The sequence below is a fragment of the Scyliorhinus torazame genome, chromosome 12 (assembly GCF_047496885.1).
Source record: "Scyliorhinus torazame isolate Kashiwa2021f chromosome 12, sScyTor2.1, whole genome shotgun sequence".
NCBI lineage: Eukaryota > Metazoa > Chordata > Chondrichthyes > Carcharhiniformes > Scyliorhinidae > Scyliorhinus > Scyliorhinus torazame.
In genome coordinates this window covers 37,971,956-37,989,215 of record NC_092718.1, presented here as the reverse complement: position 1 = coordinate 37,989,215, position 17,260 = coordinate 37,971,956, and the positions used below count along the sequence as shown (strand labels likewise).

General features: G+C 43.7%; 1 protein-coding gene across 2 annotated transcripts in view; it reads right to left on the bottom strand.

Annotated features, from left to right (window-relative positions):
* The window catches only part of cep152 (centrosomal protein 152), a 112,905-nt gene that overhangs the window by 9,480 nt on the left and 86,165 nt on the right, over positions 1-17,260 (bottom strand). For both annotated transcript variants that reach the window (XM_072470697.1, XM_072470698.1), the window contains 5 exons: positions 14,465-14,645; positions 9,754-9,933; positions 7,782-7,881; positions 6,257-6,360; positions 2,261-2,417 (listed from right to left, as the gene is read on the bottom strand). In XM_072470697.1, coding sequence (XP_072326798.1) covers positions 2,261-2,417; positions 6,257-6,360; positions 7,782-7,881; positions 9,754-9,933; positions 14,465-14,645 — 722 coding nt within the window. The remainder of the gene's footprint in view (positions 1-2,260; positions 2,418-6,256; positions 6,361-7,781; positions 7,882-9,753; positions 9,934-14,464; positions 14,646-17,260) is intronic.

Genomic DNA, 17,260 nt, shown 5'->3' with positions numbered 1-17,260 from the left:
ATTGGCAAAGGAAATTAAATGTAGAGCTTAACCAAATGCAGAAAGGTTGAAATAATTTTGAAATCGCCAGAATTGTTAGTACTGCTAGTTCTTTGCTCTCCACAGGCAAACATCCACATCTAACTACCTTCAATGAACACAGCACTTCCCAGACATGTATTGCTCCATAGTTAATCAATAAGATGGCTGCATTCGAGGGTCTTCCTTTGGAAAAGAAAAAAAAGAGGTTCTACAAGGCTCTGATATCATGTTTCCCCCAAAAGAACACAATTGTAAGGATGGCAGATTTAAAAAGGTTGAGACCTGGGGCTCAAATATTTTGATCTTATGTACAGGAACACTATTAATCTTTGATTTCTGATAGATAGTTTTATGGGCTTGTGACTCAAAGAGATATCGTTCCTTTAAAAAGGAATATGGTCTCAAATCACCTAAAGTTTGGCAATGAACAATTAATATACTTGCAACCAGCCAGGCACCGAGTGGGTGTGCAGGGAAGAGACCTCCTGCAAGGGGACCTCCCTCCGGTGCCTCGCCACGGCGGCACTCCCATCCCCACCAAAAAACACTCCGGCAGCCCGGTGATGATAGCCACCCTCCAGTCCTGGAACCAACCACGGCAGCAATTTGGTCTGACCAAAATGTCGGACAAAGCTCCCATCTGTAACAACCATAGGTTCACGCCAGCGCTGACTGACGCCATGTTTAAAAAGTGGGGACAGGACGAAGGGACATGACAGTCAGGGACCTATATACAGATGGCAGGATCGCAACACTGGACGAATGGACAGAGAAATTCCAGCTAGCCAGGGGGAACGAGCGAATGGTACCTGGCAACTCAAAAACTTCCTACGAAAGGGGACAAGGATGTACCCACAACCGCCACGACAGACATTACTGGAAGAGTTACTGGACGCAAACATCCTAGATAAAGGGAACTGTAGCGATAGAAAGGGCCGACACCGTACTGGACGCAACATGAAAGAAATGGGAGGAAGACCTGGGGATTGAAATAAGGGGACGACGACTCTGGAGCGAAGCACTGCAGAGGGTCAACTCCACCTCCACGTGCGCAAGGCTCAGCCTGACGCAACTAAAAGTGGTACATAGAGACCACTTAACAAGAACTTGCATGAGTAGGTTCTTCCCGGAGGTGGAGGATAAATGCGAGACCCTGCCAACCATGCCCACATGTTCTAGTCTTGCCCCAGACTTACGGGGTACTGGACAGCCTTCTTCAAGGCAATGTCCAAAGTGGTGGGGATGAGGGTGGAGCCATGCCCGAACGTGGTGGTCTTCGGGGTATCAGACCAGCCAGATCTATTCCTGGGGAGGAGGGTGGGCACCCTTGCCTTTGCCTCCCTGATCGCCCACCGTAGAATCCTGTTCGTCTGGCGGTCAGCAGCACCACCCAAAGCTGCAGACTGGCTGTCCGATCTCTCAGAATCAAATTCGCCATCCAAGGGTCAGACGACGGCTTCCACAGAACGTGGGAGCCTTTTACCCAATTGTTCCGGGACTGGTTTGTGGCCAACGAACAAGCAGAAGAATAGCCAGATAGCCAAGAATCAGGGGAAAGTAGAGGCGGGAGAGGGAGGGATAGACCCGGGGGGGACAGCTAAACCCAAGAGAAAAGAAAGGCGAACCACAGGAGGGGGATGGGGGGGGGGGGGGGGGGGGAGGAGAGAGAGTGAACAATAGAGGGGAACCAGAGAGGTGGGGGTGGGGAGGCAAGGGAATGACAGCTGAAAGGAGGGCACGGGAAACAATAACAAATTTGGCATCTACAGAAGCAGAGAACAAGGAAAATATGGACGAAAGACACCACGAACGGCTGAAGCAGAGGTGAACGCGAGTCGACAACGGCAGCGAAAACCGTCCGGGAGAACCAAGTGACAACACCAACACCAGATCCACTCGCGTAGTCCTCTGTAATTGTTTCTCCGGTACCCAAATGTATATGTACCTCCCCATTCTCTCTCCCCCCCCCCCCTCCCCCCCACAAACAAATGCCTACTTGTGTTAAAAATAATATTGCCAATTGTAGAGTTGCTGTTGCATAATACCCTACCAGCTATTTAATTTTAATTTTGTTTTGTGTGTTCCCTTCTCTTCTACGTATATATATATATATATATATATTTTATTCTGTGTACATAACGGTAAATATACTTTGTTCAAAAACTCAATAAAAAATATTTATAAAAAACATATTCTTGCAACCACAGTAAACAATAGAAACAACAACTAAAGTTTTTACCCGTCATTTTTCCCACTGTCTGCTAGGAGTTGGTGGAGACAGGTCAAGTAATATTTTCGCATTTTCCGTGCAGTTTGTTGACGTTCCCTCAATACCTCTGTACGAATCATTTCAGCTGCTCGCTCTTTACTCTCTTGAATATAACGCATCATGTCTCCTGCATAAATTAAGAAAAGTTCTCAGAACTAAATTATGTCAGTGCTTAAAATTGAAGCATTCAACTTTGTTGCTCTGATAGGAGGTAAAGACATCCAACTCACAGATAGAAATAATGTGTATTTATAAAGTGTACTCCAAAAATACTTCATTGGACGTGAAGCACTTTGGGATGTCTGGAGGTCATAAATGCCATGTTCTGCAAGGAAAATTGACAGCCAATTTGCACACTGAAAGGTTCACAAAAACAATGAGATGTTGGTGCTCTTCTTTCAATATTGCCATGGAATCTTTTACACTACACTGAGACGGCACTCAAGGCCTAGGATTAACATCCCAATAAAAAGACAGCACCTCAGTGCACTGAAGTGTCAATCCAAGCTGTGCGCTTAAATCTATAGAGTGGGGTTTAAACTCACAACCCTCTGACTCACTACCACGTCAAAAAAATTGGAACAGCAGTAAGCCAAGTCCATTGCTTATACTGCTTTCATACTTTCAGATATTTCAATGTAATAAATTATTTCAAAGACCCAACAACTGGGAGAGTGTGAAGAAAGCAGACCTGTGAGGGACACACCAGGGAGAAGATATAAATACAAAGCGAGACCTGGAACACCGGGATTGAAAAAAATCAAACGGTGACACAGGAAAGCCACAAGTTAGTTGGCTGGTGAATAACTAACTTTGGGGAGCATGTGTAAATAGCTGAAAATTAAAAAAAAAAAAATGTACATTAAATATCTTAAGTGGTAATGGTCTACTGTATTACTAAAATTTAAGTTAGTACACTAAGTGGTGGCAATGAGAGGCATTAAATAGAACGTATAAAAAAGGAAAATTAATTAAATCAAATAATTAGCAAACTAAAATACATTAAAGGATGTCAGTGCACATGATGTATATTGCAGAATGTGGGAGCTTCTGGAAGCCAGTGTGATTCAGGGCGAACCCGCTTGCAGTTGAGTGTCTATGGCTTGAGGAGCTTCAGCTCCGTCATGGAACTGGAGGGTGAGCTGCAGACACTGACATATCAGGGAGGGGAAAAGTAACCTGGATACTTTATTCCAGAAGACAATCACATCCCTTAGAATAGGGTCTTCTGATTTGGTCAGTGATCAGTAACAAGGGTGTGACTACCAGTGAGGTGGGTATGGAGATCCAGAAGGTAGGACTGCAGGAGCCTCAGTCCTTGCAATTGTCCAATTTAAGGTTCTTTCAGCTTGTTTGGATGAGAGCGAGAGCTGCAGGTTGAGGTTAATACGAATGTAGTGGTAGTAAGGGGTAGTAGAGTCAGGGGAATAGACGGTTTTCTGCAGCCAACAGCGAGAGTCCAAATAGCTGTGTTGCTTTGTCCAGTGCCAGGGTTCAGGAAGAGGAAATTGCAGTGGGTGAGGATACATCCGGTTATTGTGGTCTATACAGGTGCCAAAGACATAGGTAGAACTAGGAAAGAGATTTGACTGGGTGGGTAGGAGCTGGGATTAAATTAAAGCAGAATCTCAAGGGTAATAACCTCCGGCTTATCTGAGCCATGAGCAAATTGACATTGGGTACACTCTTATAATTGTATGTTCTGACCCTTTGGGTAAATAAAATTAGAGAACTGAACGTCTGAAGATTGGTGCGGGAGAAATAGGTTTCGATTCATGGGGCACTGGCACCAGTGCTGGGAAAGTGGGAGCTGTACCATTGGGATCGTCTGCACCCGAAATATGGTGGGACCACTATTCTGGCAAATCGTATAACATGGGCTGCAGAGAAAGCTATAAACTAAACAGTGAAAGGAAGGGATCGTTTGAGATAAAATATAAGTAAAGAAACAACAAAGTTAAAGGGCAGGGCGGTGAGCACCAGAGTGTGACAGGAATGGACAGAACACACAATTGAGAGTGTACCAACATAAGGCTGGAGATTGCAAACAAATGCTAGAGTTTAAGGCCCTGCATCCAAATGCACATAGTGTTTGTAACACAAAGGATCATAGAATTTACAGTGCCGAAGGAGGCCATTCGGCCCATCGAATCTGCACGGGACCTTGGAAATAGCACCTCACTTAAGCCTACACCCGTGAACCCACCTAACCTTTTTGGACACTAAGGGCAATTTATCATGGCCAATCCATCTAACCTGCATATCTTTGGACTGTGGGAGGAAACCGGAGCATCCGGAGGAAACACACGCAGACACTGGGAGAACATGCAGATTCCGCACAGACAGTGACCCAAGCCGGAATCGAACCTGGGACCCTGGAGCTGTGAAGCAACTGTGCTAACCACTGTGCTACCATGCTGCCAGTGAATTGTTAGCACAGATAGAGATAAATATGCATGACCTGACAGAGGGACAGCAAGGTGGTGCAGTGGTTAGTACTGCTGCCTCACGGCGCTGAGGACCCAGGTTTAATCTCAGCCCCGGGTAACTGTCCGTGTTTGCACATTCTCCCAGTGTCTGTGTGGGTCTCACCCCCACAACCCAAAAAGGTGTGCCGGTTCAGTGCACTGGTCATGCTAAATTGCCACTTATTAGAAAAAAGAATTGGGTACTCTAAATTTAAAACAAAATGGATGATGTGACAGGCATTCGAGACATGGTTGAAAAGTGGCCAAGGCTGAATGTTGAAGGGAATTTGATACATTGGAAAGCCAGGAAGCTAGGAAAAGGTGGCGGGATAGCTCTGTTAATTAAGGATGACATCAGTTCAGTACTGAGAGATGACTTTAGCTTGAAACAGCACAACGTAGAATTAATTTGGTTGGATATATGAAATAGTAAAGAAATAGTTCACTTATGGGAGTAGTTATAGGCCCCCCCGAACATTATATACAGGAAGAAATAAATGGGTGGCTGGATTCTCCGTCCCGCTGCGCCACATTTCTGCCCCGATCCGCCGGCGGGATTCTCCGTTACACTGACCAGTCAATGGGGTTTCCCATTGTGGGGCAGCTCCACACCGTCGGGAAACCCCCAGGTGCCAACAAAACAGAGAATCCCGCCGGCGGAGAATCCAGCCCGGATGTGCAAAAAAAGGTACAGCAATAATAGTGGGTTACTTCAATTCTACATGTAGATTGGGAAAGTTAGTCTGGAAGGAGGCTATCCTGGACCTGGTAATATGCAATGAGTCAGGATTAATCAATAACTCATGGTAAAGGAGCTTCTAAGTGATAGCAATTGCAATATGGCAGAATTTAATGTTCAGTTGGAAGGGAGAACTATGGGTTTATAACTGGTGCATTAAAACCTAAATAAAGGTAACTATGAGGGTGTGAAGCCAGAGCTGGTTAAGGTGAACTGTGAAAGTAGATTAAAAGGTAGGACAGCAGAGTTGCAGTAATGGACTATTAAGGAGATGTTTAAGAATTCTCCACAAAAATTCAGCCCGGGAGAAAAAAACAACTATGAGAAGGATGCATCATCTGTGGCTAAATAAGGAAGTTAAAGATAGTATTAAATTGAAAGAAACTGTACAAATCGGCAACAATTTGTGGTAGGTCAGAGGATTAGATAGATTTTAAGGGTCAGCAAAGAATGATTAAAAGATAGTAAAGAGGCAGAAGGAAGAGTATGAGGAGACAGCTATCTAGTAATATAAAAAAACAAGATAACATTTAAATAGAAAAAAAGCATCCAATGCTTTTGGGAGTAGTTGACTTGAAAGTGTCTGGGGAATTGACAGGTGGTGTGGGGTGGTTTCAATGGAAAATCCCTTCGACAGCAGTGGGGCCTGAAGATCCTGCCGATGACCAATGGCATGCCACTTGCAGGGAGGGCAGAGAATCTTGTCCCATGTCTATGTTTCATGCAGCATATGCAAACAATTAGATTAGCTGCAATTACCTTTAATTTTTCCCACTGCCCTCAAATACTGATGCCGAATTTCTTCTAATTCTTTTGTAGAGATCAATTTGCATGAATTCTCAGAGTTCCCATTTTCCTGTGAACTGAAAGAGGGAAAAAAATGGAAAAACTCTTGAGCACAATTGATATTACATAATAGCAAGTTCCCGAACAATAGATCATGTTTAGGAAGTATTCTATCGGTGAAGATTTATTTTATTGGATTTGATCTCATCTACTATAAGTAACTTAAGTTTGATACTTGAGAATTACTTGCCTCGAACTAGTCTACCGATGAAACAGGAGATTTACATTTATTCCTCCTTCATATTGCGAGAAGTGACAAAATCTGTGACTTGGCCTGATGACTCATTGACATATATGGAGACTGCTCCTTGTGGCAGCCTCACAGGAACATTCTAGGCAGATACTTGAATTAGTTTTTTGTATTCCAAAATTTGAAGGCCTGCACATGATACCATACAATGCACAATATTTATTGCAGCAGGATTGCCCAAACTTTAAAACCCAAAGAAACAAAAAACTAGCTAGAATAAAATATATCAGATTAATGTTCATAGGCAAACTGAGGGGTTAACACTACTGCAATTTTGGATGAGAGCAATCTTATCTCATCATCAACTTGAATATTCACAATTTGGGATTCTATGTGTACGTGCACCAACCTATGCATTAAGTTAGGTGGCGGGAGGAGCAGCACGGTGGCACAGTGGTTAGCACTGCTGCATCACAGCGCCGCGGACCCGGGTTCGATCCCGGTCCTGGGTCACTGTCCGTATGGAGTTTGCACATTCTCCCCGTGCCTGTGTGGATATCATCCCCATAACGTCAAGATGAACAGGGTAGGTGGATTGGCCACGTAAATTGCCCCTTAATTGGAAAAAAAAGAATTGGGTATTCTTAAATTTATATTATAAAAAGCCTGAAAGATTTTGCTCTGGAACAAATCGGCATGATGCCACAGCGGTTAGCACTGCGTGGAGTTTGCATATTCTCCCCATGTGTGCGTGGGTTTTCTCCGGGTGCTCTGTTTTCCCCCACAGTCCAAGATGCACAGGTTAGGTTGATTGGTTATGCTAAATTTCCCCAGGTGGGGTTATGGGGATAGGGCTGAGGTAGGGTGCTCTTACAGAGGATCAGTGCAGAGTCAATGGGCCAAAAAGCCCCCTTCTGCACTGTGGAGATTCTACAAAATTGGTGTTAAAACACAACGGAATATTAAGAACTGAACAGCAAAAATCCACAAAATTAAAGTTATTTTTTCTGAGATGAAAACAAAATACTGCAATGAAAACAAAACAGCAAAGGTGGGATTCATGTACCTTATGGCTCTTGTGATGAAAAACATTAAAGATATAGTCTCCTGGGAATTCACTGCAGGGTCTCAAACTTAATTATATGCGAACAGTTAAGTGAGATTTAAGGTCAAGAAAACAAATCTATGAAGTATTAAAACATACACAGAAATGCTTTCAGAGCTACCAGACTAAGAATATGAACATACCAAGAATTAGTTTTACTGCTAGATGATTCACTTTTTTTCAGCCTTCTTACAAGGTTCTCCTTTTCATTTTGCATAATCTTTATGGTTCTTTCATGTTCCTCTTGAAATATAGTAATGGAAGAATTTAAAAATTATTGAATTCATGTTTCAGACATTTCTGAATGCACAAGGTGGCTTGATCACCATTTTGATAATACAAGAGTGGAAAATTTATTAAAGTCAAAAATAAAAAAAACTCAGGTGATAAATCAGTTGATCAACTTCCCAAAGGCCCAGCCCAGAGGTCATGAAAATGCAATTTCCCATCATAGGCACAACACTCCTCATTCTGTGAATTTCTGTCCTGCCACACAATAATAATCTTTATTATTGTCACAAGTAGGCTTAACACTGCATTGAAGCTACTGTGAAGATCCTAGTCGCTACACTCTGGCGCCTGTTCGGGTACACTGCGGGAGAATTTAGAATGTCCAACTTACCTAACAGCACATCTTTCGGAACTTGTGGGAGGAAACTGGAGTGCCCGGAGGAAACCCACACAGACACGCGGAGAACGTGCAGACTCTGCATCAACAGTGGCCCAAGCCGCAAATCGAACCTGGGACCCTGATTATATATCAATACCTCCTTCATCATTAGTAAGATGGGCATTTGAACCAGGTGACCTCTGCCACTTCATATTAAGGGCTTGGCATCAATTACACCGTTACTTTAAAAAATAAAGGTTGCAGCAGAGAGGCCTTGAATATTATAGCTGCAACATGATACCTACAAACTAAAGATCTCCCTAATTGATTAGGCACTTACTGCCTCAAGAGGTCTCAAAAGTTCAACAATTTCAGGTCACAACCCCCGCCCCCATTTCCTATTTTTTGTTTTAAACACAGCTTTTGGTGATGATTAACTTTTCACATTTACACCTATCTTTAGTTTGTTTTCCATTTCCTTCTTTCGCCATGCACTACTATCCCTCGTCATCTGATCTCTCCTAACTTCCATCCCAAATCACTTTCCTTTATCTGCTTCCACCTCTGTACTTGCTTAAAACCGGTTACATCTCTAATCTTTACCAATCCTAAAGAAAGGTCATTAACCCAAAAATGTTGATTCTTCCCCCCACCCCGCCACAGAGGTAAGTACGGCTGCATACTTCCTGTATTTTGTTCTGTATGTTGACCATTGGGAAGCATTAACGACACTTCTGAAACTAATAACTGACATTGATTGACAGCTGAAAATATGTTAACAGAATCAGAGCCAAACAAAGCAGATCTTTCCGCATCAATAATCAGATACTGCAATAACACATAGGTTTAGGGAGATGACTAGCAGCAAAGAATGTCTTTCAGAAGGCAGCAAGGTTGCGCAGTAGGTTAGCCCTGCTGCCTCATGACATCGAGGTCCCAGGTTCGATTCTGGCTCTGGGTTACTGTCCGTGTGGAGTTTGCACATTCTCCCCGTTTTTGCGTAGGTTTCGCCCTCACAACCCAAAGATGTGCAGGCTAGGTGATTTGGCCACGCTAAATTGCCCCTCAATAGGAAAAAAATTAATTGGGTATTCTAAATTTATTTAAAAAAAAGAATGTCTTTCAAAAGCTTACTCAGTCTACCTCAAAATACAGGAAACATAGAATATAGTTAAAAAGGCAATAAATTGTGAATGGTAACTCCTGGTGTACATAGCCAAGAAAAAATAAGGATAATTCAAAATTATGCAGGTTAGGTACAGTTAAGGGATTGCGGTGATAGGGCTGGAGAGGGAGTGGGCCTAGGTAGGGTGCTCTTTCAGAGGGTCGGTGCAGACGTGATGGGCCGAATGGCATCCTTCTGCACTGTAGGGATGCTAAGATCGTGAATAAGGGCAGGAGAAACATGGAGAAGGCAATAGCTCAATGGTTTTCCATGTTTCTCCTAACTCACCCTCCGATAAGTATTAATTTAGTCTCAGTTGAATTACGGTCCTACTCCTGACCTTTAAAATGTTGTACTTCAGTTTTGTGTTCATGAACAGTGTACTGAAGCTGCCTACACATTTTCTCCAGCTTTTTCTTGAGCTGCTGACTTTCCTGTTGAAATTTCTGTGTTTGCTGTCTGCATTCTTCTTCATATGGTTGGTATTCAATACTTAGGTTTTCCTTCCCAGAAACTAGGTCTGCAAACACAGTTCAAAAAGATATATTAATGAGAGTTCTCAATATTATTATAACATTTTTACAGCACTTCTCTCCATTAGCTTTTCACGATTTTGGGTCAGTTTCCAATGCAAGAACATCAAGTTGCACAAATGTATATTCGAGCCTGATCTGCCATTCAATAAGATCATGGCAGATCTGATTATAACCTCAGCCCCATCCCTGCTTACTCCAGATAAACCTTCACCCTCTTATCAAGAATCTACCTACCTCTGCTGTGAACATATTCAAGGATTGTCTCAACTACCTTTATATAAAAAAAGAATTCTCCTCCTTTTTCACATTTTCTCCCAAATTTACAGCCAACAATAAACAACAATCAGTAACGAATGCAATGTCAATCCCCATATCAATAACAACGATCCCACCCTTCCACCAAACCCCAAACATTAGCCCGCATGTTAACATAAACAAATGACAAAAAGGAATCAGGAATCACCCATAGTCACCGCCTCCCAACCCTCCAAGAGCCCCCCCTCCCCAACCCTCCAAGAGCCCCCCTCCCCAACTCTCCCAGCGCCTACCCCCAACCCTCCCAGCGCTGCCCCCCTCCCCAACCCTCCCAGCGCCCACCTCCAACACCCTCCCAGCGCCCACCCCCAACACCCTCCCAGTGCCCCCCTCCCCAACCCTCCCAGCCCCCCCCAACCCTCCCAGCGCCAACCCTCCCAGCGCCCAGCCCCAACCCTCCCAGCGCCCAGCCCCAACCCTCCCAGCCCCAACCCTCCCAGCGCCCAGCCCCAACCCTCCCAGCGCCCAGCCCCAACCCTCCCAGCGCCCAGCCCCAACCCTCCCAGCGCCCAGCCCCAACCCTCCCAGCGCCCAGCCCCAACCCTCCCAGCGCCCAGCGCCAACCCACCCAGAGCCCAGCCCCAACCCTCCCAGCGCCCAGCCCCAACCCTCCCAGCGCCCAGCCCCAACCCTCCCAGCGCCCAGCCCCAACCCTCCCAGCGCCCAGCCCCAACCCTCCCTGCAACCCCCCAACTCTCCTAGCATCCACCCCCACCCCCCATGTTCGATGTACTCCAATTCTTGTGTGCATAATGAATAACGTCCATGAATTGTAGAAGCCCTCCATCCTTTCCCTCAGTTCAAATTAGACCTTCTCAAGAGTCAAGAATTCCAGCAGGTTCCCCTGCCACGCCAGGGCACAGGGTGGAGTGGTTGATCTCGACCGTAACAGGATCCGCCTTTGGGCAATCAACGAGGCAAAGGCTACAACATCGGCCTCCGCAGCCGTTTCCAACCCTGGCTGGTCCAACACCCTGGATATGGCCTCACGAGGGCCCTGGTCCAGTTTTACGTGCACCATTTTAGAGATTACCCTAAAATCCTCCTTCCAGTAATCCTCCATCTTCGGACAGGACCAAAAAATGAATGTGGATTGCAGGGTCCCCCCCGCAACGTTCACATACATCTTCTACCCCCTCAAAGAGCCGACTCATCCTCATCCTTGTAAGGTGTGCTCTATATACCACCTTCAGCTGTATCAGCCCCAACCTCGCACACGAGGTGGAGACGTTCATGCTCCGGAGCATCTCAACTACCTTTTGAAGAAAATTCCAAAGTCTTATAACGCTCTGCGAGAAAACGTTTGTCCTAATTTGTCCTGAATGCGTGACCCCTTATTTTGAAACTGTGACCCTGAGATTTAGATTTACATCCTTTCAACATCCACCCTTTGAAGGCCCCTCAGGATTTCATATGTTCTCTTGCTCTTTTATATTCCAGTGGATACAAGCCTATCCTGTTGAGCCTTTCCTCATTAATCTACTAATCTAGGGCTCATACAATGAGGCAATCTGGGTATAGAACCTTGCTAAGGCTGCACTTGGAATATGGTGCACAATTCTGGTCGCCACACTACCAGAATGATGTGGGGTCTTTGGAGAGGATGCAGAAGAAGTTTACCAGGATGTTGCCTGGTCTGGAGGGTGTTAGCTATGCGGAGAGGCTGAATAGACTCGGACTGTTTTTATTCGAGCGATGGAGGTTGATGGGCGATCTGATAGAGGTCTACAAGATTATGAGGGGCATGGATAGAGTGGATAGGTAGACACCCTTTCCCAGGGTGGAGGGGCCAGTCATGAGGGGGCATAGGTTTAAGGTCCGTGGGGCAAAGTTTGAGGAAATGCGCAAGGCAGGTATTTTTTTTTAATAACACGTGGCGAGTGCCTGGAACACACTGCCAGGGGAGGTTGTGGAAGCAGAGGCATTCAAACGGCATCTCGACAAATGCATGGATCGGATGAGTATAGAAGGATATGGCACTTGGAAGTGCTGAGGGTTTTGGTCAAGGGTGGTATCATGACCGGTACAGGCCTGTTCCTGTGCTGTATTTGTTCTAAACATCTTCTAATGCATTTACATCTTTGCTTAAATAAGACCAATCCTGTATTCAGTACTTCAGATGTAGTCTCACAAATGCCCTGAAGCATATCTTGCATTCAATTTCCCTGGCAGTAAATTATAACATTCTATTAAGTTTTACTTGTTACTTGCTGCACACTAATCTTTTGCGATTACTGAACTAGGACACCAAGATCCCTCTGCATTTCAGAACTCTGCAAGTTCACACCTTCGATAATAGACCTTTTTTTGTCCTGCCAAAATGGACAGCCCACATTATACTCCATTTGCCAGATCAATGTCCATCCACCTAACCCATTGATATAATTTGTTAGCTTCATGTCCTTTTCACAACTTACTCTATCAAATCTTTGTGTCATCAGCAAATTTAGCAACCAAACCATTGGTTAGCATTGTTGCCTACAGCACTGAGGACCTGGGTTCTTTGCTAATAGCTGACATTTTCCTTATGACAAACTGGCCAATAGTTTCCTGCTTTGGATCTCCTTCCCTTTTGAATAAATGCATTACATTAGCTATTTTCCTATCTAATGGAACCTTCACCTCCTTGTTAATCTTTTCGTCATTCTTTACTGATTTATACATTCTTTCTAATCTCCTGAACTATCACCAAACTTTGCACAATTATATACTTCTTTTCGTTTGATACCACGTTTAACTTTTAAGGTAACCACAAATGGTGACATTTTTCTTTCTTGTTGGAATGTATCTATTCGGTGTATTCTGAGACATCCCCTTAAATATCTGCCACTACATACTCTATTCACCCATCTCTTAACCCAAATTGCCAGTTCACTTTAGCTAGCTCTGCTTTCATGACCTCAGAATTGCTCTTACTCAAATACAAAATACAAGTCTCATACCCACTCTGCTCCTCTCAAAAATTCCACCACATCTAGATCATTGTTGATACCTTGGCTGGGATCCCCTGTTCTGGAGTTGTTCTCTTGCTAGCAGAGAACTGCTATTAATCCCTGCTGGCGAGAGGAGCAGGGGCCAGTATGCGAGTCTCCACCGTTACCATGCTACTTTATGCATGGGGGAGAGCTCACCAGATTCTGTCGGAATCCTGGTATCAGGCCGCCATTTGAGTGGGTTGCGGTGGGCCTCTTCCTCCCCCATAATGCAAATCCTGCCCTCTTTCATCTCCCCCCCCCCCCTCCCCCATACCAGAGTGTGACCCAAACCCGACATAATACTAATTATAAATTGCATATTAAATAAACAAGCAGCAGTCATTTTACAGTTTGGTTCATTATGAAAGAAGCCCTCTACTCCCCTCATTTTCTTACACATTTTCTATTCATTTGGATGAAAAAAAATTAGGTTTAACCTATTATCGTCAATAAGGTATGAATTCCTAATTTTGTGTAGATTTTAAAAATCTGGTAAAAATAGATTTAGTTTCTTATTAAAATAATAAAAGCTAATTATTCCTTTTACCTTTAGCTAATACAGTCTCATGGTAGATTTAATGTAAGATAACTGGAAAAAGGAAAACTTATAATATCTGCAGCTCCATCTTTTTAAAGTGCTCATTTAAATAAATAATGGAAAAGTTCAATAATGAGGTGGCATGGTGGCAGTCTGCCTCGCAGTTCCAGGAACCCGTGTTCAATTCCAGCCTTGGGTGACCGTGTGTGGAGTTTGCAATTTCCCGGCCCGGGTCACTGTCCGTGTGGAGTTTTTGCATTCACCCAGTGTTTCCGTGGGTCTCACCTCCACAACCCAAAGATGTGCAGGCTAGGTGGATTGGCCACGCTAAATTGCCCCTTAATTGGAAAAAAAGAATTGGGTACTCTAAATTTTTTTAAATTGATATTGAGTCAAGAAAATGCACTGCCATGCATAGTTTTCTCAGATGAAACTCAAGCAGAATTTTAAAATAAAGAAAATTGACAGACAAAAGTTTCATGAAAAGTTAACAACATGAACTGACCGCAGCCGACATTTACATAGTCAGGATTATCTGGTGAAAAGTTTGAGGCAGGTTCTACTTTGAAATTATGAACTGTTGCATTGGGATAGTAACTATTCTAATGTTGTCAGTTGCGGTCAGTTCATGTTGTTAACGTTTCATTAAACTTTTGTCTGTCAATTTTACAAAGGAAACTAAAATACCGTATTTGGCTTCTCTTTGCTGTGCAAAGCCATTCAGCTTATGTTGCAAATGCTCCAGGTCTTGTTTAAGCTGAAGTTCAGACAATTCAAGTTTTCTAAGCTGTGCTTCCTTTTCAGTTTTGTATTTCTCATGTTGCTTTTCAGATTCTCTTAAAGCATTCTGCAGATCCAATTTGCCCTCCTGAAAGAAAAAATGAAACTTAGCATCGAACATATAAAACAAGCCAGTCAAAAATCAAAATCTGATCAGAATGACGAACACCATTGAGAAATACGAGTAGGCCGTTAAAGTAAAAGAAGCATCCAAAATTCACTTAGCAAAAATGGAGACCAAATGTGACTCAAAACATGACTAATTCCCCAAGCAAGGATGTGTTACATTACACCACACAGTTAGGTTGATATGGAGCTACCAGGCTTAAACTCATGCTACGCTATTGTGGGAGCATTAGGTTGATGAGCTGCTCCTAGGTTACCTGAAGATTCTACATGGAAGGTCTGTGATGAGTCCAAAACCAATGGTGTGACACCCATCCTCTCACCAGATGGTAATCAGCTCATAACAAATAGGCACAAAGTTCTCTTTTGTTGGACAGTACACCTCCGCAATCTTCTAAACTAACAATCCACAGAGTGCAATGATACCAGTGAGTGCCTTCCACAGCACCACATACTAAAAGAGCTTGCTCTTGATCCTTTTGAAGCGGTTGTCATTACATGCCAATAAACCAGCTGTTCTGTAGGCAGGTTGCCAGTACATGATGGCATCCCACCTGAAGTATTCGAAGTATGGAGGGGCTTAGATAGTAAACTTACAAATCTCTTCTATCCAATCTGGAACCAGGGCATTGCACCCCAGACGGAAAGGAAACAAGCCAATCTGTGACAATCATGGAATATCCCTCTTTTCACAGCCACTGCGGTATGTCATTGGATGCCTTTCCTGTCACCAATGGTTACCAAACCAGGCTGTGTATTTACTCCAGCTTTGCTTACCATATACTGCTCAGTCATGCTCCAGTGCATACTCAAAAATCTTAATAGAGGAGTATACATTTAATTCAGGACAGATGCCAACCTCTTCCAACTTGCAACAGCTCAAGGCTTGCACAAGGTTACTGAATAGCTACTGAGTGAATTCTTATTCGCGAACGACGCTCTTGTAGCACAGATCCTGGAGGACATTCAGCTGCTTGTTGATTGCTTTGCCCAAACCCCAGAACACTTTGGCCTCACAATAAGTTTCAACAGAGATATTGTTCCCAGGCATTGTACTCCAAGGTCTCAGTCACCATCAACAACACCCCTCTGTTCAATACACAAGTTTCGCTAAACTGGAAACATCGTCTCCAATAATACCATGCTGGATGATGAAATCAACTATAGTCTTGCAAAAACAAGCTTGGCATCTGGCAGGCTCACTCAAGATTTTGGAAAAAGCATGGAATTTGCATCTCAGAAAGATCAAAATCTACTAGGTGGTCGCTCTTGCATCACTTCTTTATAGGCAAGAAACTTGGACAACAGTTTGACATCACAAAGCAACTTGAAGCATTGCATCGTCATAGTCGGAGATATATTTGCAACATCGGGTGGCAGGACAAAATCCCCAATAGAGGTTCTTGCAAAGTGCTGCATACCTGGCATGGAGAGTATGATCAGAGTTCAGCTTTGCTGGGTCATGAAGTTCGCATGGAGGATTCCCATATACCAAAGGCCGTATTCTACAGCCAGCTGAGCACAGTAACCAGCATCATGCTTACATACAAAGAGAATGTGAAAGCCAATCAGAGGCTTGCAATGGGGAAGTCTCGGTCAACAAGCAATTTTGCCATTTGGAGAAGAGAGATAAGTCCATTCAGAGCACGCAAGTACAAAGTAAAGAGAATGCCTCTATTTAATATTCAGTATTTGCAATAATTACGTAAATCAAAGGACTTGGTCCAATGTCACACATGAGCCGACATCAATCTAGGCTGTAAACTGGTTTGCTGAAAACTCATCCGTTGAAGCGATGGGAGAATTCATTATGCCAAGAGACTATATGTAGATGAGATCTCAACAAGTCAACTTCATGAAGGCTACAATTGGATTATTTTTAAACATTTACTTTTGTTGCCACGACAAATTCTCTGAGGCACAAATTCATGCTGGGTTAAATTTTCACAGTCGGCAGCACGGTGACAGTGGTTAGCATTGTTGCCTCACGGCGCACAGGTCCCAGGTTCGATCATGGCTCTGGGTCACTGTCCGTGTGGAGTTTGCACATTCTCCCCGTGTTTGCTTGGGTTTTGCCTCCACAACCCAAAGATGTGCAGGATAGGTGGATTGGCCTCGTTAAATTGCCCCATAATTGGAAAAAATTAATTGGGTACTCCAAATTTATAAAAAAGAAAATGATCTACTCTCTAGGCAATCAAAATAATATCCCATTAGCCATCTAAGGGGATCAGGGGCTATGGGGAGAAGGCAGGAGAATGGGAATGAGAAAAATATCATCCACGATTGAATAGCGGAGCAAACTCAAATGGGTAGAGTGGCCTAATTGTGCTCCCAGGTCTTACGGTTTCATCTCTGTAAACAAGTAAACAGTTAAAAATCAATCATTACCTCACCTTTTATGGCCCCTTAATTACAGCTTTAGCAGACACTGCCTGTACGTTTTTTAAAACCAGGGTTTAAAAAAAATATTACTTCCAAAAATAGGAAGTATAAAATATAATCATTTCCATATTCCACCTTCATCACACCAGTCAGAAAATGAAGGAAAGCCCTCATTATAATCTTGCCCCTTAA